Raw genomic sequence first — 26,849 nt, 5'->3', positions numbered from 1 at the left:
TCTATACAGGGTCACTATGGATCAGAACTGACCCATATATTTAAGTATGTATATATCTTGGTGTGGCACTGTAGGATAAAGCACTGAATCACAAGGTTGATTGAACCACAAGGTGTTAGTGGTTCAAACTCATCAGCCAGACCTTGGAAACCCTATACAAGGTCACTATGAGTTGGAACCAACTCAGTGACACTTAACAACAACAATATATACATATACTTAAATATATATATATTGCTTTTGTTTAGTACTGTCAAGTCAGTTCCAACTCATAATAATCCTATGTAGGATTTTTAAGAAGCAGCTGGTAGATTTGAACTGCCGACCTTGTGATTTATAGTCCGGTGCTGATCTTACAGCGTTCCACCAGGAGTCCAAATATATATAAACTTTAGCCTCTTTTCTTGGTTGAGATCTTTTATTCATTTAAAGATTCTCTACCTATTGGCATTATAGGAATATTTACATGTCATTTACTCAGAAATATAAGTTGTTGAGATAGTCTTAAGAAACATAATTTATAATGTGCAAACAAGGAAAATTTTAGTAATTATTTTAATATTTATGCAGTATCATGTTCACTCTAAATCATGCCAAATCCAGAAATCAACAAGCAATACTTAAGTGTCCATTTGCACAGATCTTTGTCCATTAGGAACTCAGGATTACTGGACAGAACAATGAGAAACGTATTTACCAAAGGTTGCTGGAGTAAGAGTCTCCTGTTGAGCTACGTTCAGTGAATAACATAGTTGGTTATATATATATCTTGGTGCTGAGAAGCTGAATTATGTATTAACATTGGAAGATGCCAAATAGTGAACTACCTGAACTCATAAGAGTGAAATTATTTTCCTTTTTATTAAAATATTATTTGTGTTTTAAATGAATAATCCCCATGTATTATGTGTGTGTGGGGGGGGAAATTTTTTCAATTTGACTTTGAAGGTCTTAAGAAGTTTGTTGAATGTTATTCAAATTTTTTAAAAATGAAAACAGAGCTACCCACAGGAAGCATGCTATAAGGAAGAATTACTGCAAACAGAGCAAGAGTGTTTTTATGATTTCAAAGAAAAAGTGGTTTGGGGTAGGAAACATGTATTTACAGTAATGTCCAACTAATTGGAAAGATGTTGAGGAAAATACAGCAGAAGAGAAAATTCTTCAAAAAGGAGACTTGAGTAGTAAAGTATATGTAAGTTTCTGATTTCACAAGTTTTAGGTGTGAAGTTCAAGTACCTCAAAGGAGATCCTACTTTACTAACAAATGAATGCTTTCTCCCAGATTTAGATCTTAGAGGTTAGAGTTGTTGTTAAGTACCGTGGAGTCAGTTCCAACTCATAGTGACTCTGCACAGGGTTTCCAAGACTGTAAATCTTTACGGGAGCAGAAAGCCTCATCTTTCTCCCGCGAAACGACTGGTAGTTTCGAACTGCCGACCTTGAGGTTGGTTAGTAGCCTGATTCGTAACCACTACGCTACCAGAGAATTTTTTTTTCTTTTTTTTTAATAGTTCTGTAATTTCAATTTGGAGCCCTGGTGTGGCACTGTATGATAAGCCCTGGATTGCTAGCCACAAGGTCGATAGTTCAAACCTCTTAGCCACTCCTGGGAAACCCTATAAGGGTCGCTGTGAGTCAAGCCAACTTGATGGCACTTAACAATTTCAAAAAAAAAGAGAAAGGGAGAAAGACAAAGGCAAAATACGGGCAAACATCAGAATGAAGGTTTGTTTTTGTTAAGTGTCATTGAGTCCGTTTCAACCCATAGTGATCCTGTATAGGGTTTCCGAGGAGCAGCTAGTAAGCTTGAACCGCACACCTTGCAGTTCAAACTAACTTTGCAGTCCAGCGCATTAACTCACAGCACCACACCAAGGTTTAGTAGTGTTTATTGTCCAAGGTCTGCAAGACTTACTCTATCAGGAGCAAGCAACCCGTGGCTGCTTTAATTTAATACTCTTTTAACCCTAACAACATGAATTGATATTCTTGTCCTCTCCAGTAATTATTTTTGTTGATTTTCTTCTCATTGTATTAAGGGAATATACAATTGAGGAAAGAAAGAAATACATGAGCAAGCATGGTACTATGTTGTCATTGAAGATAGGTAAAATATCTGTAAAACTGAAATGTCAAATGCCACACTCAGTTTCAGTGTAAAGCCTACTGTTTTAAGATAAGATTCAGCCTTTTAACTCAAAACTTTCAAGGAGAAAATGTTTTCATTTTGTCTGAGTGGGTCTTGTCCTATTTTAATGGAAAAATAATTACATTCTGAAGTCCTTGTAAAGTAAGTAGATCATTTGGACATTATTGGAGAGTCCTAATATAAATAAATGTCTTGAACCTCAGAGAATTTCTTTTTTTTTGGTTCCAAATAATTGCCTCCTAATAGTAGTGAGGTTGGCCCAGGATCGGGCAGTGTTTCTATCTGCTGTCCATAAGGTCGCTATGGGTCAGTTCCGAATTGATGGAACCTAACAACAACAACAACGTCATTGGATGCAAGGTCGGTGGTTCAAGCTCACCAACTGCTCCTCGGAAACCTTCTACAGGGTCGCTATGGGTCAGAACGAACTTGATGGCACTTAACAACAACAGCAATGTCACTGGAAACCTTGGAAACCATGACTGAAAATGAAGCAGCTGAAAAAATGAGTAATAAATTTCCAACAGAAAAAATTGAAAGGTATTATTCCCTTTTTTGACCATAGTTTGGAGGAAGTACAAAATAATTTTAACTAATAGTGAAATATTTTATTGCTGTGCTAATTAATGGAGAGGTTTCAAAGGTTTTAGATGACTCCAGGTTTGGTTAGGGATTCTTCAGAATTGATAGGGAATCAATTTGGAAGCATAGGTCTCTGGGTGGAGCAAACCAACCTCTCAATCATGGACAAAAGTCCAGGTGATAGACAAAAAAAAAATTCCTATGGAGCAGTTGTGCTCTGTGATGTATAGGGTTACCCGAATGCTCCATGGCATCCCTGTGTTTTGTTTGTTTGCTTTTGTTTTAAGTTCAGAAGAGTCACCAAATTTCATGTTTTACTTGTGTATTGCTCTACTTCCCTGAACCTGAATCAGCCCTCCAGACAAAATGATGGTACTCTTCTGATTTAGCTAGGTCATTCCTGTTGGTACTTACAGTCCTGAGCTAGTAGTCTAGGTTTAAACCAAGAGATTTCTTCCTGCAGATTGTTCTATAACATGGTAGAAAGGTTACAATTCATTTGTATCATGAATATGAGTGGAATAGGTGTTTTGAAAAGCCATTAAATTAATTGTATTAATTACTTTTAAATGTGTGCTCAGCAGTGCAGAATTATAAACATTTTGATTTTTTCAAATGGAACAGATATAGCTAGTCTTTCCTAACTTTCATCTCTCCTCTTTGAAATTGAGAGTCTCATGGTGGGCTCAAAGAATGGGCTTCCTACTTCAAAATAAGACATGCTACTGAAAATAAACTCCCTCAAACAAGAGATTATCAAAGGAAGTTCAAAGTAAGGTGTTTTTCTAAGTCACATGACCCATATAGAAAAGGTGAACATAAGAATTCCTAGCCAGAAATGGCCCAGTTTTCTCCCTTGCTACCGTCTCTAGCTGTTGGCCAATGATAAAGAGTGGCCATATTCATTCTTACTCTAAGTGCACTTAATAGTGTTATTTACTTCGTCTTTAGGTAGCACTTTCCATTTTAAAACTACTTCCCCCACATTAATGAATTGCTGTTACTGGGTCATTTTGACAGCACACAGGAGAATGAGGATGGCTTTTAGTTACCTTTAACACCTCTTGTTATGAATATGTGGCAAGAGATTATAAGAGTTGAAAGTTCTTAATGGCTGAATAAGATCAAGTAGTCTTATTTCCCTCTCAAAATATTATCCAAAAGCAATTTAGAAAATAATTTCCTCTGCCAACCCTCAAACTCATTTAAAACATTAAAAATAAATATTTACTAGCTCATCTCATTTCTAGCTTGGCATTAAAACACACACACACACACACACACACACACACACACACACACGCAAACCTTTTCCATTACAACCCATCACTTCCTTTCCTCTGTTCAAGAAGTAAGGAAAACATTTTGTTTATCAGATAATTTGATTTTAAGGAAATTGGCTTTCATCTCACCTTTCACTCGCATTCTCAGGAACTCTGGCAGTTACAGTTCAATCAGAAACAAGTTATAACTTGGCTTAGAAAGAGTGTGAATTGTTGAGCTTCCAAAATGTAATATTGCAGGCCATAATGTCACTTGGTCACCTGCAGATTCAAATCTTTGAATACTAGAACAGATTGCACTTCTTAAATCTTTCTTTATGGCCTAAAAACTAAAGAAAATATTTGAATATAGTATGGCAACACATGACAAAGTAATTTTCTGGGCAGAAAGATTTTATTTTAATTGTATTGTAATTATATTATGGGATTTCTATGGATTTGAAGATATAATTACAGTGTTGTGTTGTATACTTCAGATATTTTAATATTGCTTCACTGAGTCAAGTGATAATAACCTTTAGCACTGTCTGTAAACAAGGGGAAGCTTTTCAGTGGGGATGCTTCTTGAATGAGAACACTTGCCATCAGATTTTATTCTGCCAGTACTTCTAGTAACGTAGCAGTAATAGTGTAGCAGATGAGCAGGAACCTCTTTGTACCTGAAATAAACTGCTCCCTAATGAGTCCTGGTATGGTGCTGTAAGATAAGCACTAGATTGCTAATCATAAGGTTCGTGGTGCAAACCCACCAACGCTCTTTGGAAACACTATGCAGATCACTGTAAGTTGGAACTGACTAAATGGTACTTAACAGCAATGATGCTCAGAGTGAGCTGTGGCTCTGTAGGATAAACACAGGACTGCAAACCACAAGGTCAGTGGTTTGAGCCCACCAACTGGTCTGCTGGAGAAAGACGAGGCTTTCTGCTCCCACAAAGATTTATGGGCTCAGATACCCTATACAGGTTGCTATGAATTGGAAATGACTTGAAGGCACTTACCAACAACACAGAGGTTCAGGGGCCATTGGTAGTTCAGTGGTAGAATTCATGTTTGTCATGAGGACATTTAGGATTAATTTCCAGCCACCATACATTTATTAGTAGGGGCTTGTGTGTTGCTGTGATACTGAACAGGATGCAGTGTAGCTTCCAGATCATAGTATACTAGAAAGAAAGGCCTGGTAATCTACTTCTGAAAACCAGCCAATATTTTGATTCTTTGTGCATGGGGACACCATGAGTTAGGAAAAAGATGGGGAGAACATGAATATTATTCCCATGGGGAATAGCCACAATAGGAATGTGAGAGATTAGGAAAAGGAAAGACTCAGGAAGAATTCCGGGGTTAATCAGTGATCATTATCGGTAATAGAAAGAACCTTAGATCTGGGCCTGGTATATACATCTCAGTATGACGTAGTAGGAAAGACAACAGTACACAAAAAAAAGAACCCCCGCCGCCGCCCCCAAGTAGCTCAAAGACAAACAGGATTTGGTTCAAGCTCATCCACAAATTTAATATTTGTGCATGCCCTTGGGCAAATTGGCTTTCTGATTGTATTTTTCTTCATCAGTAAATCCGTGAACTCCGGTAAACCTGGACTCCTGGGGCGATGCTGTGGGTTAATGCCCTGGACTACAAAGTCAGTTTGAATTGCAAGGTTGGTGGTTCAAGCTCACTAGCTGTTTCTCGGAAACCCTATACATTGTCACTATGGGTTGGAACTGACTCGACAGCACTTGACACCAACAAATCTATGATTATTCACTGAAGATTATTGTAGAGTGAAGACACCTGGCAAAATGCATGGCTAATGAAAGGATTCAAATAAATGATCCTAATAATGTGGTCTCCTAGTATCAATAAATTGAGTTAAGAATCCATACCATCCAGACAGAGTTGTTGTTGTTGTTGTTGTTGTTGTTAAGTGCCATCGAGTCAGTTTCGACCCATAGCGACCCTATACAGGGTTTCTGAGGGTGTAAATCTTTACGGGAGTAGAAAGCCTGATCTTTCTCCCGCGGAACAGCTGGTAGTTTCGAGCCACTGACCTTAAAATTCGCAGCCCGATTCGTAACCACTACGCTACCAGAGCTCCTCCAGACAGAGTAGAGTAGTAGAATACTTGGTTTTTGGCAGTTCCATGTTGCACAGTACATATCACTGTGAATTATTCTACGTGCCATGTGTGGTTTTATTTTTTATTTTTATTTTTTATTGTGAATTATGTGATAGTTTACATGGGAGAACATTAGCTTTACATTCATTCTATCATATATTGTTTCATTGCTATGGTTACAATCCTCTCCATGCATCATCAACCAACCAAAGGGTATACTCTACAAGCCTGTCCCCTGGTCATCAGCACACAGCCCCTCTCCCTCTCTGGGTCTAAAGTCCCCAGCTACTCTATCTCTCCACATCATCGTCTCTGCCTCCATTTCTGCCTTCACTGCTTCTCTGGGGGTTTGCTCTGAGGGGACCCGACCACTTGCCTTGTTTTCTCCTGTGCGAGCAACTTGCTCATTCTTGTAGTAATCAGTCGGACAACCTATAATGTTTTGTATTTTTCCTGTTGGTCTTTCTTTCAAGAAGTATCTTCTGCTCTTCTAGCCACTCGAGGCTGGTCTGCTTGTCTTTCAAGTGGAAATTTCCCACCTCAGAAGATTCTGGATGCGGTTTAGGATTCCACCTATGGTCCTATGTAATGCAAAGGCTCTGCAGGAAGCCTCCTTCACTGGGCACGTTGTAGCCCCATTTTAGGTATTCCAGTCAGTTTTAGACAGAAGACAGACTTACAAGCTTTCTATGGTGATATTTCTGGCTATTCCTTTCTCTCCCCCGTAAATGTCTATTTTATAATGGTATGTCAGGGAAACCAAGATTCAAAAGACAGCCAAGCATCTTAATGTTATTTCCCCCCTTTTCCCCATTCCAACTATGTCTCAATCCCTGTATCCCAGAGCCCTGTTTTTCCAAGGTTGTACATACATTGTTATTTACTTCTGTCCCACTTAGCCCATGCAAACCTGCCTAATTGTTTTTCCATCCACTTTATTCTTCCACCCCCTCCCCCTTCTTATGTATTGCCCCCCTCCTTAGCACCCAAACTATCATGTGTCTATTCCCTTCCCTGCGCTCCACCTTCCCCTCCCTTCCCACACCCCACCCCACACACATCCCAGTAACCAGCAAATAATCCCCCTGCTTTAGTATGGGTCCTTTTTCTTAGTCTTTTACAGTAGTTGTCCTATGCAGTATTTCTCCTTTTGTGACTGACCAATTTCACTCAACATAATGTCCTCAAGGTTCATCCATATTATGTGGTGGCTTGCAGATTCCTTGTTATTCTTCAAGGTAGCATAATACTCCATTATGTGTATGTACCACGGTTTGTTTATCCATTCTTCAGTTGATGGGCACTTAGGCTGTCTCCATCATTTTGCTATTGTAAATAGTGCTGCTGTGAACATTGGTGTGCATATATCTATTCTTGTTGTGGCTCGTATTTCTTGTGGATAAATACCAAGTAGAGGAATTGCTGGATCAAAAAGTATTTCTATTTCCAACCTTCTGAGGAAGCATCATATTGCTTTCCAGAGAGGTTGGACCATTTTGCAATACCACCAGCAATGCAGGAGCGTCCCATTCTCTGCACATCCTCACTAGCATTTATTGTCCTCTACCTTTTTGATCTTTGCTATTATTACTGGTGTGAGATGATATCTCATTGTTGTTTTGATTTGCATCTCTCTAATCATGCCATGTGGTTTATGAGTCATTTCTGCTTTGAATCCCTTTGTGAAAGTCCCTTTTGCATTTTAGATCCTTTTATTTGTCCCTTAGAAATAGTATTAGGAGAATATCAGCATCAAAGGCCATCTAAACTCATTAGAACTTTGAAGAAAGTTTAATCAGTGATGACCACTGATTAAATCAAAGGGTGTACATTATTGAGCAAGGGAAATCTCAAGAAATCACTTGAAAAAGCAGGTGAATTAAAAAAAAAAAAAGTAAGAGTTTCCCAACTCAAAATAACTTTGTAACCTGAGATTCATCACCTTATTCATCATGTATCTTTCGTGGACTTTGTAAGTGCAAGTGGGGAGGTTCTTAAAAATCCACATATGTTGTATACATACTTGTAAACATATACATCCTTATGATGGAGAGGATCTATACATTTCATCAGATTCCCAAAGGGAGGTTTAACTTTGCAAACTTCAAGAACTTCTGATGAATTCTCTAGAGTATAAAACTATATCATTATCATTTTATACTCTAGAGATTGTTTGGTAGTGTCTTGCTACTTGAAGAGCATCAGCAGCATCCTCTAGGGTTTGTTAGAAATCTCAGGCCTACTGAACCAGAATTGGCATTTTAACAAGATTTGCTAGGTGATTTGTGTACATTTGGATACTTGAAAATCTCTTTCTAGAAGCCAATGGCTCAGACCTTATGTTTTGAATTTGACCCTACCAAATAACTAGTGTCCTGAGCTTGAGTAAATTCCTGAATATTTCTGTGCCTTTGTTTTCTCATCTGTAAAATGGGAATAAACATAATGAATCCCTCAGAGAGTTATAAATGTGGAATAAGGAATTGCTATGTGTAAAGTGCTTAGAAGAAGGCCTCTCTGCATGTAAGCTCTCAATTCACATTAGTTCTTCTGATGATGCTGACTGCTAAAGCTTGGAGTGAGAGGGACAAAGGGAAATAGGGGAGATCACTACATTTGGTTATGCCTAGGAAAAGAGGACAAAACCCACCCAGGTTTGTTTGGGGTGCTCAGATGTTCTTGTAAAAAAGGTGATAATATGTTTGGATCAGGGCTTCAAAATGACTTGAACTAGCTGAGTCATGACTGATGCAACAGAATTGGAGTGAACCCAGACTTATAAAATGTATGTGTATCAGAATGATAACCAAAATGGAAAAAAATTAAGGTCAAAGCCCTAGAATACAAGACTTAGAAGAGTCACAGTGAGCCCTTTCAGGAGCCTAATAACAGAGATTGGATTATTACCAGGCTGTGGAGTATGACACACATTCAAATTAGCACAGGAGGCCACCTTCTTTGAGCTAGGTATTGTTCTCAACTCTTAGACATAGTTTTGCCTGCTTATTATATAATATCAAGGAGCACAGAATAAGCACTGGACTGGTAGCCACGAGGTTGGCAGTTCAAACTGGTTTTGCCTGCTTATTATATAATATCAAGGAGCACAGAATAAGCACTGGACTGGTAGCCACGAGGTTGGCAGTTCAAACTGGTGTGGGATAAAGATGAAGCTTTCTGCTCCTGTAAAATATTTACCATGTCAAAAACCATGTGCAGGGTCACTATGAGTCAGAACTGAGTTGACAGCACCTAACAACAATAACAATTATACAATGTCAAGTGTGGTACTCTTGGGAGACAATTTTTTGAAAGCTATCCTATTACAGCAATGTTTCTTAGGATATACAAAGCTGCAATATCCCTCTGCATATGAGGTAGGAGGTCAAATAAGAAATCTTCCAACTGTGAGGCACAAATCATTGAGATAAATATAAAACAGAACATTCGCCCAGACAGATAGGGCAGAGTGGTTTAAAGCCGATGAAAAGAGCACCTCTGGTAACTTACTTGTTGGAACCTGTAAGTCTGACAGGAATGGAAAGGACTTTGAGGTACAAGGCAGGAAGGCTGGTCTTACTTGGGAAGAGGGATTTTGCTGTGTATCACCTGGCACTACGCCATGGGAAATGCAGAAGCAACATTCCAACTTGAGTCTCTAACTGCTTTTCTGATGCTTGACAGGGGTTGAATCTTGCCCATCCTACTCTCAAACATTCTAGACCAGTCAGTATTTTCATAATCTGTGGCTCAGACATGAGCTGCACCTTTGACGGACAACAGATGGCTGGAAAAGCTCCTGTTTATCTGCACCAGGGCCAAGGCGAAGAGCACAGGAATTTGGCCAGTTGTTCAGTTTATATCTCCAAGACCCCATATGACTATTGTGTTAATAGTGTTTCCTGACATATGTTCCAATTAAAAATATTGAAGGTATCCCTAGAATAGGAGAAAAGTTGGAATGCAAGATTTTTTGTAGCATCTCACTATAGGGTTTTTGGTGGGAGGTGGTGTAGAGTTTAGTGAGAAGTTTCTAAGTATTTGGAAACCATAATCTGGGTTTCATTTTGAACTCTAATTATTAAAATAGCTCTGATGTGCTAATATCTTGTTAAAAAACAACTAACATTTATTTCCCTTGAAATTTTGTTTTTTATTAGTTTCTTACGCTGCATCTTTAGATGCTATCATTTCCAGTACAACTAGCAATATAAATTCTGTGGTGCTGGCTTGGAGAGAGAAATCAAAAAGGCATCTTAAAATGACATCCTTCAACATTGCCCAGGGCATTCATGCTTTTGATTACCACTCTCAGCTCAATTTAATTGGTATGTAAAATAAATCATGATAACGATGAGGGCCTCATAAATAGTCTGGAATGTGTATTTGTATGCAGGAAGCCTCTCTACCTTGTTGCTTTATTGCCAGAGAGAGCAACTTGGGAAGCTCACATTTTATTGCCTAAGAATGTGTGGTGATGCATTATGATGTATGGTATGTATGTATGAATTACTTTAGGGTAAAAATCTAAGAAAGTGCCCCAATGCTTTAATGAGTCTTTTTATTAGGATTGGTGGTAGTATAAAATAATGCAGAGAAGGAAGGCAGTTTGTGTAGCATCTGCCATGCTGCTATCTTCCTAACACCACCAGATGCTCAACCCAAATGAATACATCATTTTTATTGTTATCACACACACACTCACTCACTCACACAGACATATAAATAACATAGAACTGCACGATGTACAGTGTTTTCTATCACTACTCAGATGAAAACCTCTAATGCTTTTGGAAAAATTTTAGGTTAGCCTAGCTTTAGTTTAAGTCCTGATGTGGCACTGTAGGATAAGTAGTGGACTGGAAACTGTAAGGTCAGCAGTTCAAACCCACCAGCTGCTCTCTGAAACCCTATTCAGGGTCACTATAAATCAGAACTGATTTAACAGCAAGCAACAAAGCTTTAGTTTACTAAAAAATATACCTTTTTGGTGTTAAAAGGTATATTTTAATTGAGGGAATGTGAAGGTTTGTTAGGATTAACTATTTAAATAAAATATCTAAATATTTTGAAAACTCTTAAGTTGGTATGTATAATTTCCAACATTATGAAAAATATTCAACATTATCAAAATTTTAATATGCTAGTTAAAGAGAACATATGTGGCCTATGAAATGGGTCATGTTCACCCTCATTCAATAATTATCATCACGTACACTGTGTTGATATTAACTAGAGAGCTTGGTCCCTAAAATTCCTAACAATAGTACCTGGTGATCATGATAAAAGATGCCTTAAATATGGACTCAAGAATATACCGACATCAAACTTTCAAGGAATAGTATAGATTTATTTAAAAAAACTGCAAAGTTGGTGAACTTAGTTTGGCAAGACCATAGATATCTACCATTTTATTGATTATTTTAATTCCTCTATATTGAATAGTTCTTTGTGCTTATTGTAGTGCTAGAAAACAAGAGTGAATAAGTTCAGTTCTATAGACTACTTCCAAATAGGGAACAACAAAGAATGCTATACTGAATATCCCCAAACCTGAGAAAGCAATGCACATTCTGCTCTTGAAACATTCTATAAATATAACCAATTTCTATTTCAAAATACCTTATTCTCTCAAAAAAGGTGAACAAAATTATATTTCTGGTGCTTGCTTTCTTATGAATACTTGATTATTTACATGGAAGTTAAAATAATTAGTTTGTAAAATATTTTTAAGTTAACTTGGATGCTATAAATATTGTTTTCTTTCTTTCTTTCTTCCTCCTGGGATAGCTGCAACACAGCCCATTCTCCTTGACTGTCCAGGTTTGAGAGGGGAAGCAAAGGAAGAAGGATTGTGTCCCCACCTAGTTAGGCTTCTGGCTGGCTTCTGAATGTGACTAATTGGGCTTCCTTTCCGCGCATGCACATTCCATCCTCCTTGCTCCTTCCATTTGAACCATTTGCATGACACAGTCATGCCTATTAGTCTGGGCTTGTTGTTGTTGTTAAGTGCCATCTAGTCAGTTCTGACTAAGTGACCCACCAAGGAGCAGTTGGTGGGTTTGAACTGCCAACCTTGTGGTTAGCAATCCAGTGCTTATCCAACAGTGCCACACCTAGTTGTGCAATCACTTTTCTTCTTCTGTTTACCAGGACAGATGACATTTATATTGACAATAAGCTAATTAAAAAAAATATTAATATATATATAGTTGGCTATTACAGCTTTTAATATCTCCCACCCTCCCCCTTTATTATTCTTATTAGCAACTGCTGGCATTGACAATAAAGTTTGCCTTTGGAATCCCTATGTTGTCTCCAAGCCAACTGGTATCCTTTGGGGCCATTCTGCTAGTGTAATAGCCGTCCAATTCTTTGCTGAAAGAAAACAACTTTTCAGCTTCTCCAAAGACAAAGTAAGTAACATTGTACCTTCTATTTATTTTGTCTTGTCTCTTTAGTTCCTACTCAGATATACACTGGATCCTGAATTTCTCTGAGAAGGTGTATATGTTTTAAAAATATATACTGGATAACCATTGTGTCTCTGGAAAAAAATATTTTGGAAAGGTATTGATTAATGGATACTTAACCATGGTGGTGGTGGTGGTTGTTGTGTGCCGTCGAGTTGGTTCCGACTCATAGCGACCCTGTATAGGGTTTCCAAAGCTGTAAATCTTTACAGTAGCAGAAAGCCTCATCTTTTTTCTTCCAAGTAGCTGGTGGATTAAAATTGCTGACCTTGCAGTTAGCAGTCCAACAAGTAACCCACTACGCTACCAGAGCTCCTTATACTCAACAATGTTGTTGTTGTTGCAAGGTGCCATCAAGGCAGTTCTGACTCATAGCGACCCTGTAGAGAATTTGGTGGTGGTGGTGGTTATGTGCCGTGGAGTTGGTTCTGACTCATAGTGAGCCTGTATAGAGTTTACAAGGTTGTAAATCTTTGTGGGAGCAGATAGCCTCATCTTTCTCCGGTGGAGACACTGGTGGGATTGAGCCACTTGCCTTGTGGTTAGAAGTCCATTGCTTATCCTACAGAGCCTCTGTGGTCCACATATTGTCTTGAGTAAATGGGCAACGTATTTCATTGATTCCATTTTTTAAAAAAAATCATGTATTCTTGAATATAATTATTATGTGCTCTCTATATGTAACACCTGATTAGTTTCTAAACTTTTCACTAATTTGGCAAGAAAAAAGATGGGCATGAGATAATGTGGGTTTGGTAAGATATTGAATAGGCACAGCCAGTTCACTACTGCTGCTTTGATACTGAGGAGACTGTCGGTTAGAAACCAAGATTAATTTGAAGAATACCAAAAACATTAAGAAAATTTAATTGAAGAATATCAATCCATTTTTATTTGATGATATTGTTATGGTGAAAAGGACACAACCCAGAAGCTTAATAGGCCAGGTAGCACCGTTGACCATAGGACTTATTACTAAGAAATATTTACTTAAACACTTTCCTTAATCTCTAAGACTCGTACTTTTGTTCTCTGAAAAGTGTATACTTCCATTTTACAGAGTAACAAAACTATTTTGAAGCATTTTACATTCTGCCTGACTTCAACTCCTTGGTCTTGCTCTACCTGTAAATCCCAATTATTTTACTAGATTAACGATCATGTAAACCTTTTCTCTTTCTCTTAAACTTCAGCAATCAATTGCCAATTCCTGTTGATTCTACCATGAAATTGTGCTTATAAGCCTTCATCTAAGTTGCCACTACCCTAATTCAAAATCTCATTGTCTTTTCCTAAATTACTGCAACAGTTCCCAAACATGTCTCCCTTATTTCAGGCTGGCTCAATTCTAGTATGCAATTCAGTCTGCTAATAGAGAGAAATCCTTCAATACTCCATCTCTGCCCTTGGCCTAAAATAACAACTCTAGAATGTTGTCTACCAGTCATACTTTACTTTGACTTCCTGTTTTTCTTCCCAATTCATTTAATGCTTCAGCCATGCCAAACTATTGACTATTCCACCTCCCGGTTTCATGGTTTTTCAACACATTCTTCTTTTTGTCTTCAACTCCATCTTCTCCATGACCAATTGACACATGCTTGTTTATCCACCAGGTCTCAACCATTTTGGCATTTTTACTCTGCATACCTGTTGGACCTTGTGTGTTCCTCATTAGAGCTTGTATCTTTTTTTTTACTATAATTGTTTTGTCTTTTCAGCTTGCATAATTGGCATCTTTGCAAAAACAAAAACAAAACTTGGTACCTTACAGTGTTTATTAAAGGATTATTGGTTGACAGCTCAAAGAGAATACAAATTATGACAAATTTTCAGTGTATTATTGGTAGTCCAGTGAAAGATGGTATTACACATGTATGAAGCACCAAAAAAACTCAGAGCGAAACTTTTTATGATGCCTTTGGACGACTGTTGTGGCACTGTAGGATAAGCATTGGACTTCAAACCACAAGGTCAACAGTTCAACGCCACCAGCCACTCCTTGGAAAACCCATGCTGAGTTGCTATGACTTAGAACCAACTCAATGGCATTTAACAACAACAGCAAAGGTGGATCTAGTTTTTCCATTTTTAAAATACATTTTTTCACTTTGTTTTAACTCCTATTAATAAGTTTACTGGATAGTAGAGGTTTGCAAATTGTATCCCTTACTAGATTTTGAGTGCTTGAAGGCAAGGCTTATTTGCTGAATTAATCTTTATATCTCTTAACACCTAGCACACATTATGTTGTTGTTGTTAAGTGCCATTGTGTCGGTTCCAACCCATGACAATCCTGTATAGAGTTTCCAAGTAGTGGCTTGTAAGCTTGAACTGTTGACCTTTTGGTTCAAACTGATTTTGCTATCCAGTGCATTAACCATGGCACCACACCAGGACTCCAGCACACATTATATACATATTGAATATAATATATAAAATAATATAAATGTTAACTAAGTAACAGGATTCATGAGATTAGGGATTATACTTGGATTGTGCTATACCTATAAAGGAGCCTTGATGGTGTAGTAAGTTACACACATTGAGCCATTAACCATGGGAGAAAGATGAGAGTTTCTTTTCCATAAAAATTTACTGCCTAGGAAACTCCAGGGTTGATATGATTTGGAACTAACTCAACAGCACACAACCACCACTACCACCGTAGCCATAAAACAAACCAAACCAATTGCCATCCAGTTGATTCATGTTTCGGGAAACCTCAAGGTTACAGAGTAGAATTGCCCATGGAGGTTTTCTGGGCTTTAATCTTTATGGAAGCAGATTGTTAGGCCTGAATAAGGGCTAGGCCGGGTAGGTTTGAACTGCCAACTTTTAGGCTAGTAGTTAAATTCAAACTACTCACAGTAGGTCTTTAATAAATAGTCATGAAATGAATCTATATCAAACAGGTACAAAACAAATACCAAATGTTTATTATAAGTTTCCTTAAAAGGTTTTATAATTTTGAAAGCAACTGAGAAAACTTTCTCAAAGTCAGGATTGATGGATACAGCTCTCATCAATGTTTACTTGATGATGTATGCAGTTTGGCCTCTTCCAAAAGCAGTTTTATCTTTCTATTTTTTCTCTGAATTCCAAACTCTTACATTATAATAAAGCTTGTCATGCTGTCTTTCACATTAGTCTAAATCCATTTCACTTTGATAAATGCACAATAGTTGCAGTCTTTTAGACTTTACAATAGATAACACGGCTTTCTTCTGCCAGGTGAAGTCTTTGCTTTATTGACATAACATTCTTTTGGATATTTTATAGGGCTGGGGCTAAGTTAGAGAACAGGGGAAATGAAAGAAAGTATCAGTTTTTCAAAGAGCCTTTGAATGAACCATGTTTTGACCAGTGAGTTGCTAAATTAGAGAGAATTTGCAGAACTAAGCAATTTAGATCGAAATAAATTCCTCTAAAAATTATCTGCAACTTCAGTTATTTTTTTGTAAGATTGCTATGTTGTCACATTTTAGTGATGATTCAACAATAAATGTATGCTTATAGAATTTGGCCCAATTGCCATTTGCTTAGTACTACTATACCAATTCTCATAAAATGACAATCACTGAAGGCAAGATATTTCTGGGAACCAGTGATTCAATCAATTGGCGAAGGACCCACCTTGGGGAGTAGAAAGATTTTCAAAGCTCAGGGAAAATCTCTCTCTGGGGGTTAACATTCCAACCAGTGAGTTTGAATCCACTTTTCTATTGCTTCTCCTGGGTTACTAATCCTGATTTTGCCACCAGAATCAGATCAATGTTTCTAACTTAAGCCTTATGTATTTGAGATTGTGATTTTCCCCAGAACCTGACTTATATATTGTACTCCCAAATCGGGTACAGAAAATGCAAAATTAGATTTTTGTTTTGTTTACTACATCTTACCTGTTTTCCTTCTTTTTCCTTTTCCACACCTCACCTCACCAACTACCATTTATCCACCCAGAAGTAAACTATTTTCGTTCTATTTAAATTACACAAGTAAATGAATTCATGCACAGTCCTAAAAATTACAAATATAGAGAAGCATGTAGAACAAAAAGTGACTTTTCCTCTTGCTTACTTCCCCACCAAATATCAATGTTTTCCCTATTGTTGATGTTTGATGCATACCTCTCATATTGTTTTTATTACATAATTAATATTTTATATGAAAGGGCTTCAAAAAGTTCAAGGGGAAAAAAGAATTAAAATATAATAAATAATTTTTTTCACAAATTTTTTAAAGCCCTCCAATATGTTATTTGGTATGTTATTATATATTGTGTCCTATGTGTATGTACAAATTCAGAGTAATATTTATTATTAGTTTTTATATAAATAAAGTAACACTCTACATATTTTCCTTCTAGGTACTTTTCCGTAACCATTATCTCCAGGAGATCTTTCTATATGAAAGTGCATGCATGTGTCTTTTGATCTGCTACATATTAATTCATTGTATGAATGAATAAATTTGAGTTCTCTATTGACATAGTCCACCATTTGTCTGTCAGTTTGTTGCACAATGGTGGCTTGTGTGTCTGTTGCTGTGATTCTGGAAGCTATGACACTGACATTATAAATGCCAGCAGGGTCATTCATGGTGGACAGGTTTCAGATGAGCTTCCAGACCAAGATTAGGAAGAAGGACAGACAGATTGCTTTGGAATATTTAGTCACTGAAAACATTATGAATAATAGCAGAACACTGTCAGAGACCAGCAGAATATTGAATATTGAAGCATGATGAAGAGCACCAGAATATTGTCAGATATAGTATTGAAAGATGAGCCCCTCAGGATGGAAGGCACTCAAAATACACCTGGGGAAGAGCTGCCTCCTCAAAGTAGAATGGACCGTGATGATATGGATGGAATAAAGCTTTTGGGACCTTCATTTGCTGATGGGGCACAACTCAAAATGAGGGGAAACAGCTGCAAACATCCATTAATAATTACAATATAGAATTACAAAGTATGATTCTAGGAAAACTGGAAGTTGTCAAAAATGAAATGGAACACAAATCTCAAAGTCCTAGATATTAGTGAGCTGAGATGGACTGGTATTAATCATATTTAATCTGACAATCCAATGATTTACTATTCCAGGATTGACAAATTGAAGAAGAGTGATGTTGTACTCATCATAAAAAACAATTTCAAGATTTATCTTGAAGTATAATGCTATGTATATGATAGGTAATATCCATATGCCTACAAGGAAGACCAGTTAAAACCACTAGTATTCAAATTTAGACACCAATCACTACAAGCAGTATTGATGAAACTGAAGAATTCTACCAACTTTTTCAGCCTGAAATTGATCAAACATGCAATCAAAATGTATTGATACTTACTGGTGATTGGAATGCAAACGTTGGAAACAAAGAGGAAGGATCAGTAGTTGGAAAACATGGTCTTGTTGATAGAAATGATGCTGGAGATTGCATGATAAACTTTTGCAAGACCAGTGACTTCTTCATTGCACCAAAGGAAAGGTATTTATAAACATAGATTACACCAGATGGAATACACAGAAATTAAATTGACTACATTTGTGGAAAGAGACAGTGAAAAGTTTCATATAATCAGCCAAAATCAGGCCAGGGAAGACTGTGGAACAGACCATCAATTGCTCAAATGCAAGTTCAGGAACAAAGGCCTAGTGATGTATTTCTGAAATGATCAATGTCTTGGAAAACTGCAAGGACCGCAATTCTACTTGAGAGTTGAAATGGACTTAGTGGCAACTGGTTTGGTTTTATTTGTTACTTGAAGCAAAAGTTGTTGTTAAGTGCCATCAAGTTGTTTCTGACCCACAGTGACCCTGTATAGAGTTTCTGAGGAGGGACTGGCAAGCTTAAACCACTGACCTTGTGGTTGAAACTGACTTCACAGTCCAGCGCATTAACACAGCACCACACAAGGAAGCAAGAGTCAACTACAAAAACCTGGTCTACGACGTTATTTGAACCACAGTTCTTTTGTTCTATGTTTTTTGTTTACTTCTTTTCAGACTATGTTGTTGTTAAAGTGCTGTTGAGTTGGTTTCAACTCATAGGGATCCTATGTAGGGTTTTCAGGGTACAGCTTGGTGAATTTGAACCATTGACCTTGTTGTTCAAACTGACCTTGGAGTCCAGTGCTTATCCTACAGCCACACTATAAATGCTAAATGAGTACAAAATTTAAATTTTAAGTTGTTTAAATTTACTTTGTATATTAATATTAGAACTGTGATTGTTGTCAAGTATCTTTAGAAAATTTTTCTGAAAGACTGGGGAAAACTTTGTCTTGATTTTCAATGTTATGTGAATAATGATAATGGTAAAAAGTCAGTTTAATTGAAATAGAAAAATTCCACAAAATTAACTTTGGTCAGGAAAAAAGAAAGTACCTGAAACAGAATGTTAACATTAATTAATATTATTGCCAAATTTGAACTGTGGAGTCAGTGAGATTTCTGCAAACAATTAATAGTGTTTGGAAATGTTTCAACTTTTTCGAGGTTAATGATAGAATACATAAATGAACACTAAGTAGAAATATGAGTTTTCGATCTACCTGTTTTCTCTCATCTCAATTTAAGGTAATTAGAAATTTTAAAAAGGAGATAATGGTTATGGTAATAATTAAAAGATGAATCACACAAAAGAAGATTTTAATTGAGATCAGTGTCTAGACTTTAGACCTGTGAATAAATGGCAAAAATCTGTTTTAAAGAGGATACTGTTGTATGACTTTAAGACAGAAAACATTAGCTCAGATATTCAGAAAATACTTTTGATAGACTATGAGCATATCATGTCAAATAAAATTGTCTTTAAGTTTTTATTTATTATGAGTTTCTGGGTTAATGACTTAAATTCTGCATAGCTAGAGTTGTATGTAAGCTTATAAAAGGTATTTAGGAGAGTCAAAGTCACACACACATGCATACACACACACACACTCTTTCTTTCTTATTGCCATTTTATGTTTATTCCCTACAGTATTGCAATTAATACAGGAGGTAGTAGGAAATGTTTGTTGAAACCAAGGCAGTCTCATTTCAATAATTAATTCTTGAGTCTGTTTTTACTGCTCTTTCCCTTTTCTAGTCCCTAGGTGATGCATATGGTTAATATACTCACTTGCTAACTAAAAGGTTGGAGGTTCAAATCTACCCAGTGGCACCTCAGAAAAAAAGGACTGGTGATCTAATTCCAAAAAATCAGCCATTGAAAGCCCAATGGAACACAGTACTACTCTGACACACATGTCGTCAGGAGTTGAAATTGACTCACTGACAACTGTTTGTTGTTATTTTTATATGTTATTATGAAATTATAATTTATTTGTTTTTCTCTTAACTATGGTGAATTTAACTTAGACATGATATAAAAAGGAAATAATTTAAATTTGATTTTAACAAGTGCATTAAAAACAGATTCTCCATCCATCCACGCTTCTGTCTGTCCATTCCTTCATGTGCCTATTTATCTATGAAGTTTTCCATTTAGAAATGGAATATTTAAGACACAGAAGAAAGGAGTCAAGCCAGTGTTTAGTTCTAATTTACCTGTTTGAAATGATTCAGGGAGAAATTCTTCAGTAAAGCTAGGTTGAAAACTTGATTGTTTTCCACACTATTTTAAACCAATCTTCACAATACTTCTTAAAGTTGTTTTAATTATTTTATTTCAGAATATTTAGATCACGAATTGGACAATTTCACTAGGCCAGTGCATAGAATTGACATAAGTTCAGAGTTGGCAAGACTCCTACAAGAGACAATTGAGAAAATGGAAAGGTAAAATCACATACCTAAGGTGACAAACCTAGGTAGTTTTAAGACTAGAATTCAGGTATCTAAAGTCTCATTTTACTGGTTTCTGGTTCAAGTGTATAAGAATGATGCAGTGTTAGGCTATAAAATTTTAACAGTTGAAACAAGATATAAAAATAAGCAGGAAAAAATGTCAGTAATATCTTGTGAAATGCTAAATTTCATCTTTGTTTTTATATTCTTGCCAGTATAAAAATGAAGATAGAATAGATTGCCTCCATCTATGACATCTCAAAGACTTGACTTAGTAAGTCTGAATTTGGACAGATATCATGAATCTCAGCTATCATGATGTAAACAGAAAACACTACAATTTAGATGAAATTGTATGGAAAATTTAAATAAGAAAGAATTAATCATTGTATGATTATTATCGTTTTCAATTTTATCAATTTACTTATTTTTCCTACTAAGAATTAAGAAAATATTTCTAGGATCTTTGGAATGCAAATTGATTGTATATATACTCCTTTTTTGTAGTTCTGATGTGGTGCTGTTGGATAAGAATTGAACTGCTAACCACAAGATTGGCGGTCCAAACCTGCCAGTCACTCTTTGGAAACCCTATTGTGATGGTGGTATGCCTTAGAGTCAATTCTGATTCATAGAAACCCTATGTAGGTGTATAAGACTGTAAATCTTTACAGGAGTAGAAAGCTTCATTTTTCTCCTGCAGAGTGACTGGTAGATTCTAATTGCTGTCCTTACAGTTAGCAGCCCAGCTCATAATTTACTATGCTACCAGTGTTCCTTGTTGGAAACCTTATACAGCATGGGTGGGGAACGTTTGGTCCACAGGCTCTATTGTTGTTGTTAAGTGCTGTAGAGTTGTTTCTGACTCATGGTGAATCTGTATAGGGTTTACGAGGAGTGGCTGGTGGGTTTGAACTTCCAATCTTGCAGCTCAAACTGACCTTGTGGTCCAGTGCATTAGCCTGCAGCATCGCACCAGAACTCAAAGACCCTATAAGGCCTGAGAAATCATTTGTCTGGCCCTGACAAGGCAATTGAACACAGAACATGACATTCAATAAATCTAGGAGCTTTCTTCATAGCTGCATAAATTTATATTAACTGAATCATAATAATAATGTAAGTTTTGAGGAGCAAGCAAGGAATATCCATTATGGGATAGACAGGACACATGTGAGTACATGACAGAATCAACATGTATGCTTCTTGGCAGCTGCCTGATGCCATAAGATGATTCCTTATGACGTTGATGACCTTGCCGCTGATGATTGAGAATAATGTTGAGTCTTTGTCAACACAGACGATAACTTAAATACAATGTTTATTCACATGTTCACAATCAACAATCCTAGCAAAAAATGAATCTCAGCTAGAAGATTAACGAAATTACAGTACACAGAAAAGACCTCAAGAGCAGACCATATGAATGTTGGATGTGTTCCAAAAATCCAAGGTGCAGTATTACAACAGTGATCAGAGCAAAATAATGGTGTTGCTGGTGATACATTCACTGGATTGTTATTAAAATTTAAGTGGTGTGCCATCCTACCAATGGTGACTACAAAGAAAAAACAAGTTGATGCATAGTGTCAATCTTTCCAAGAGAAATGGACAAATGATCATTTTGTTGTTGAAATCATAGGCAAACTTGTATGCTTAGTTTGTGGTGATACATTGTTGTTGTTAAGTACCATGGAGTTGGTTCCAACTCATGGTGACCCTGTGCAGGGTTTCCAAGGCTGCAAATCTTTACAGGAGCAGAAAGCCTCATCTTTATCCTGCGGAACAACTGGTAGTTTCGAACTGCTGACCATGAGATTAGCAGCCCAATTTGTAACACAGCAGTATTGAAAAAAGCCAATCTGGAGAGTCATTACAGCTCAAAATGCACTAAACTCAATGCATTGGGAGGCCAAACGTGTCTGGGTAAAATCAATACCTTAAGAAGAGTTTGGAATCACAACAAGCCGTGTTCATTAGGCATCACTGTGACAGGGACAGTGTTATTCAGAAGAGTTATGTAGTGAGCAAGCTAATCACAAAGAAGCTGAGGCGTCGTGTACAGTGAAAGTTTGTGAAAGAGTGCATGGTGGCTGCTGCAAAGTTGTTAGCAACAAAGTAAAATTACTGACAAGATATTGAAAAATTTTCTGATTAGATTACTAACAAGATAATGAAAAACACTGAAGGATTCTGCAAGAGATTTCCAATTTTTCTCTCTGGTTTGTGATGAGACAACAGACATAACAAACACAGCCCAGCTTTCTGTTTTTGTTCATGGGTCAAGTGCAGAGTTTGACACACAAGAGGAACTGCTGTCAGTGGACATTATGCATGGTGCTACAAGAGGTGAGGACTTATTTGAGAGACTTGTTTTATCAATGAGAAAGAATGATCTAACATTTGAAAACTTAAGTGGCCTTACTACAGATAGAGCTCACAAAAAGGGTTAATTGCATTTGTCAAGAAAGAACTGAATCGTCCCAGTCTTGATCCAAGTGATTTGATTATATGCCCCTGCATTCTAAACCAAGAAAGTCTCTGTGCACAGGCATTGCGACTCAACAGTGTGATATCGACAGCAGTATTGTGCATAAATTTTGTCCAAAGCAGAGCTGCCAGCTTAAGGATTTACTGAATGATCTTGACTCTGAGGATAGTGATCTCATTTATCTCTGTGAAGTGCGGTGACTGGGTCTTGGGAACATGCTCATGAGGTTTTACCGATTGCAAGATGAAGTCAAGAAGTTCATAGAGATGAAGTAAAAACCTGTCAGGGAACTCTGATAGTATGTGGCTTTGTGATCTAGAGTTCATGGTGGACATTACCAAGCACCTCTCAGAGCTGAGCGTCAAGATGCAGGGCTCCAACTAGCTTCTCTCAGCTCCCTGTTTTCAAGTGTGAAATCATTTGAAGCTAAATTAAGGATATAGAAAGTGCAACTTGAAAGGAATAACATAGTGCGTTTCCCTACTCTGGAAGGACAAAAGGTTTCCATGACACTTGAATATGCTGGTGAATGTGTGAAACTAATTGAAGCATTTAATGAAAGATTCAAGGACATGAAAAGTAAACAAGAGGAACTGGAACATCTTTGCTACACAGTTTAATGTGGGACCAGCTGCTTGAAAACTTATAACATGAAATCATTCAGCTGCAAAGTGATGATGAGCTGAAAGCTAGGTACAATAACCTCCCACTGCTTGAGTTTTATAAACATTATATAAGCAGTGATGAATTTTCACCTTGAGGAGATATGCATTGAAATATGCATCTATGTTATAAATATCTAAATTGTCTTTCACAGAAAAGAGCTCCTCCACCCTTTCTATGGAGTCCTGGTGTGGCATTGTGGAATAACACACTGGACCCCAAGGTCAGTTTGAACCGCGAGGTTGGCAGTTCAAATTTACCAGCTGCTCTTCAGAAACCCTATACAGGGTTGCTCTGAGTTGGAACCAATTCAACAGCACTAAACTGTAACAGCAACACCCTTCCCATGCAAGGTCACCATGAGTCAAAAATGACTGGTCAGTACTTAAAAACAACATATTTCTTTCTAAATTTTGACCTTAATCTATTCATGAAGAATGTCAAAGAAGAAAAAAGTCCAGAATACCTAAATAATGTTTTGTGGTTAAGTACCTTTGTGTCACTTCTGACCAATATCGTCCCTATACAGGGTTTCTGAGGAGAGGCTGGTAGGTTTGAACTGCCAATCTTGTGGTTTGCAGTTCAGATAATAGCTAGATTTTATCAAATAGATTAATAAAAATAAATCATTGTGAAACAGGTTTCATAATTAAAAGGCTAAAGACTGGTTAGGAAGGAGGGGAAGTAGAGTTATTTACTTTCAAGACAAGGTATATGATATTTCTGATTAAGCTGAAAAATTTCTTGTCCAAAATGATTAGTAGGGACCTGTAAGCCAAGAAAAATAGACAGTTAAGATACAATAAATAATATGTATACCTGGGGAATGAACGTGTAATACTAATGGTTGAACTCTAGTCTCAGAGATTCTGTTTCAGTTGACCTAAGCAAAAAGCCTAAACCCGGAGAATTTCTGAAGGCCTCATAGGTGTTCTAGCAGAGATAAAATATCAATGATATAAAAGATGGTAGAAGAAAAACTGAAAAACTCATGGCATGTCACATACCATCACATACTTTGTAGAAGTAGCTAGGACACTGCTTTAATGCATCTGAGACAAAGTTGTTAAGTGCCGTCGAGTCAGTTCTGACTCATAGTGATCCCATATAAGGTTCTGAGGAGCAATCGGTTAGCCTGAACCACTGACCTTGAGGTTCAAATGACCTTGTACTCCAGTGCTTTTCCTATCCGTGATGATAGAACAGTGCTATTACTTTGATTCTTGGCAGAGAGTAAAAATCAAGAATTAAAGAGGGAAGGTAGATTTAGTGGGATTAACTGATTTTAGGGTTCTCAGTATAAGAAGTAAAAACAACAATAGAAATTGGACTTAAGAAAAATTAATGAATAGATAAAACATTTTTTGTTTACTTGCTAATTGCAAGAAGTAACCAATTGTTGTGAGCCAGTGGTTCATTTATTTTTAATTTTTAATTTAATTTATGTGAATACATGTCAGTGAAATATTAAAGCCTACATAAATTACTTGAGCAACACAATGGAAAATGATTCTGGGGAAATTACAATGCATTAATCCTGCTGAGTTACTGTTAATCTACATTTAACTATGCCTCAGATTGTTATTCTGACACGAAGTTAGTTTCTACTTCTTAGAGGGAATTCAACAGTCAGGGTGTGACTATTATAAATTCTATGAGTATTCTAGAATTATCTAGATGTGTCTAATCTTATGGCTTTAATGTTCAAAATAGCAGTGTATCAATTCTGTTTATACTTAGAACAAATTGAAGTATATTTACATATCTTCTTGTAGAATTTATATATTTGAATATAAACATTTCTGGAGAGCTGGCAGTACCTTTTAAATACCAAATGGTTTAGCAATCATCAAGAATCAGAATAAGTAGTTCTTGAAATTCTTGCCAAGAACACATTATTTATTTTACGAATTTACTTGTTACTGACCCTAATAATACTCATTTATATTTTCTTTGGGTTAGAGGTATAAACGATGCTGTTTATCTGGTAGGATTGACTAGGTTAGTTCAAGTTTACTTAAATAAATGGTAGATGGAGAGATGACTATATACAGCAGCAATCTTTCTACAAGATATTTGAAAAAGTTTCACAAAACAGCATTGTGTATTATATGAGATTTACAGCTGGGTGAATAACAACGTAGAAATAAGACAGGTTTTTCAGGGGTTGTTATATCCTTGTACCTAATCTTCACATCAATAAGCTACAAAAAACCATGAGTTATTAAGTGAGCTACAACGTTCAACAAATTTAAAAAAAGTATTTATTGTGCCTTCACTAGGTCTCATGGCATGTGTGAACAAATCAGGGAGGAATGGTCAATAGTATTGGATTAGAATTCAAAATGATATGTTCACATTGAAATTCTGAGTCAAAACTTGGCAGAAAAGAATAAAAGAGCTTTAAATAAAATTCCTAGTCTTAGCTTGAAGCATCAGATTTTGAAAGTAGGATGGAAGAGATCTGGTTTGATCATTTGTTCATGGGAATACGATCTAGGATTTTGCTCCATCAGTACCTTAAGGTGAGTAAATAGCATGATGAAGTAGCTTAATAGGTTCCTTTAAACACCTGTAATTGTGGTCAGTCCTGCTGTGGTGCTGTAGGATAAGCACTGGACCACAAGGCTGATTTGAACTGCAAGGTGGCAGATCAAATCTGCATACACTCCTCAGAAACCCTATACAGGGTCACTATGGGTCTGAATTGACTTGAGGCCACTTAACAGCTACAATGGTAGTCAGAACACACCAGATGTGTTCTCAATTCTGGTTACCTCATTTAAAACAGGTCCTTGGGAGCTCAAACATGCTAATCTTCCACAGAGAGGAAGTAAGTGCGCTGCCTCAAATCAATGGTATAGTGATTAATGTGTAAGTCTATTATTTTTATTATATTATTTTACTTAAAACATGGCTAAAAGTTATTAGATTGGGAGGAATGGGAAGAAAAAAGGAGAAATGAAGTACAACTAGCTACTCTTTTTCAGAAGATTCACTTGGTATATGAATAATTGGCACATAAATTAATATGGACAGAAATATATATGTATATGGAGTCCTGGTGTGGCACTGATCGCAAGATTGGTTTGAATCTCAAGGTTGGCATTTCAAACTCCTTGGATACCTTAAACAGGATCACTATGAGTTGGAACTAACTTGATGGCAGTTAACAAAATATATGAATATGGAGTCCTGGTGTTAGCACTGTAAGATAAGCAGTAAACTGCTAGCTGCAGGTCGATGGTTCAAACCCTCCAGCTGCTCCTCAGAAACCCTAAACA

At 36.8% G+C, this 26,849-nt stretch overlaps 1 protein-coding gene across 1 annotated transcript in view; it reads left to right on the top strand.

The window, feature by feature from the left end:
• WDR49 (WD repeat domain 49) overlaps positions 1-26,849 on the top strand; it is a 259,423-nt gene that overhangs the window by 86,916 nt on the left and 145,658 nt on the right. The window contains exons 5-6 of the mRNA XM_006861854.1: positions 10,300-10,467; positions 12,407-12,555. Of these exons, the coding sequence (XP_006861916.1) occupies positions 10,300-10,467; positions 12,407-12,555 (317 nt within the window). The remainder of the gene's footprint in view (positions 1-10,299; positions 10,468-12,406; positions 12,556-26,849) is intronic.

This window comes from Chrysochloris asiatica, unplaced genomic scaffold (genome assembly GCF_000296735.1).
Source record: "Chrysochloris asiatica unplaced genomic scaffold, ChrAsi1.0 scaffold00043, whole genome shotgun sequence".
Lineage (NCBI taxonomy): Eukaryota > Metazoa > Chordata > Mammalia > Afrosoricida > Chrysochloridae > Chrysochloris > Chrysochloris asiatica.
Note: the sequence above shows the minus strand (reverse complement) of the source record. Positions and strands in the feature narration are given on the sequence as shown.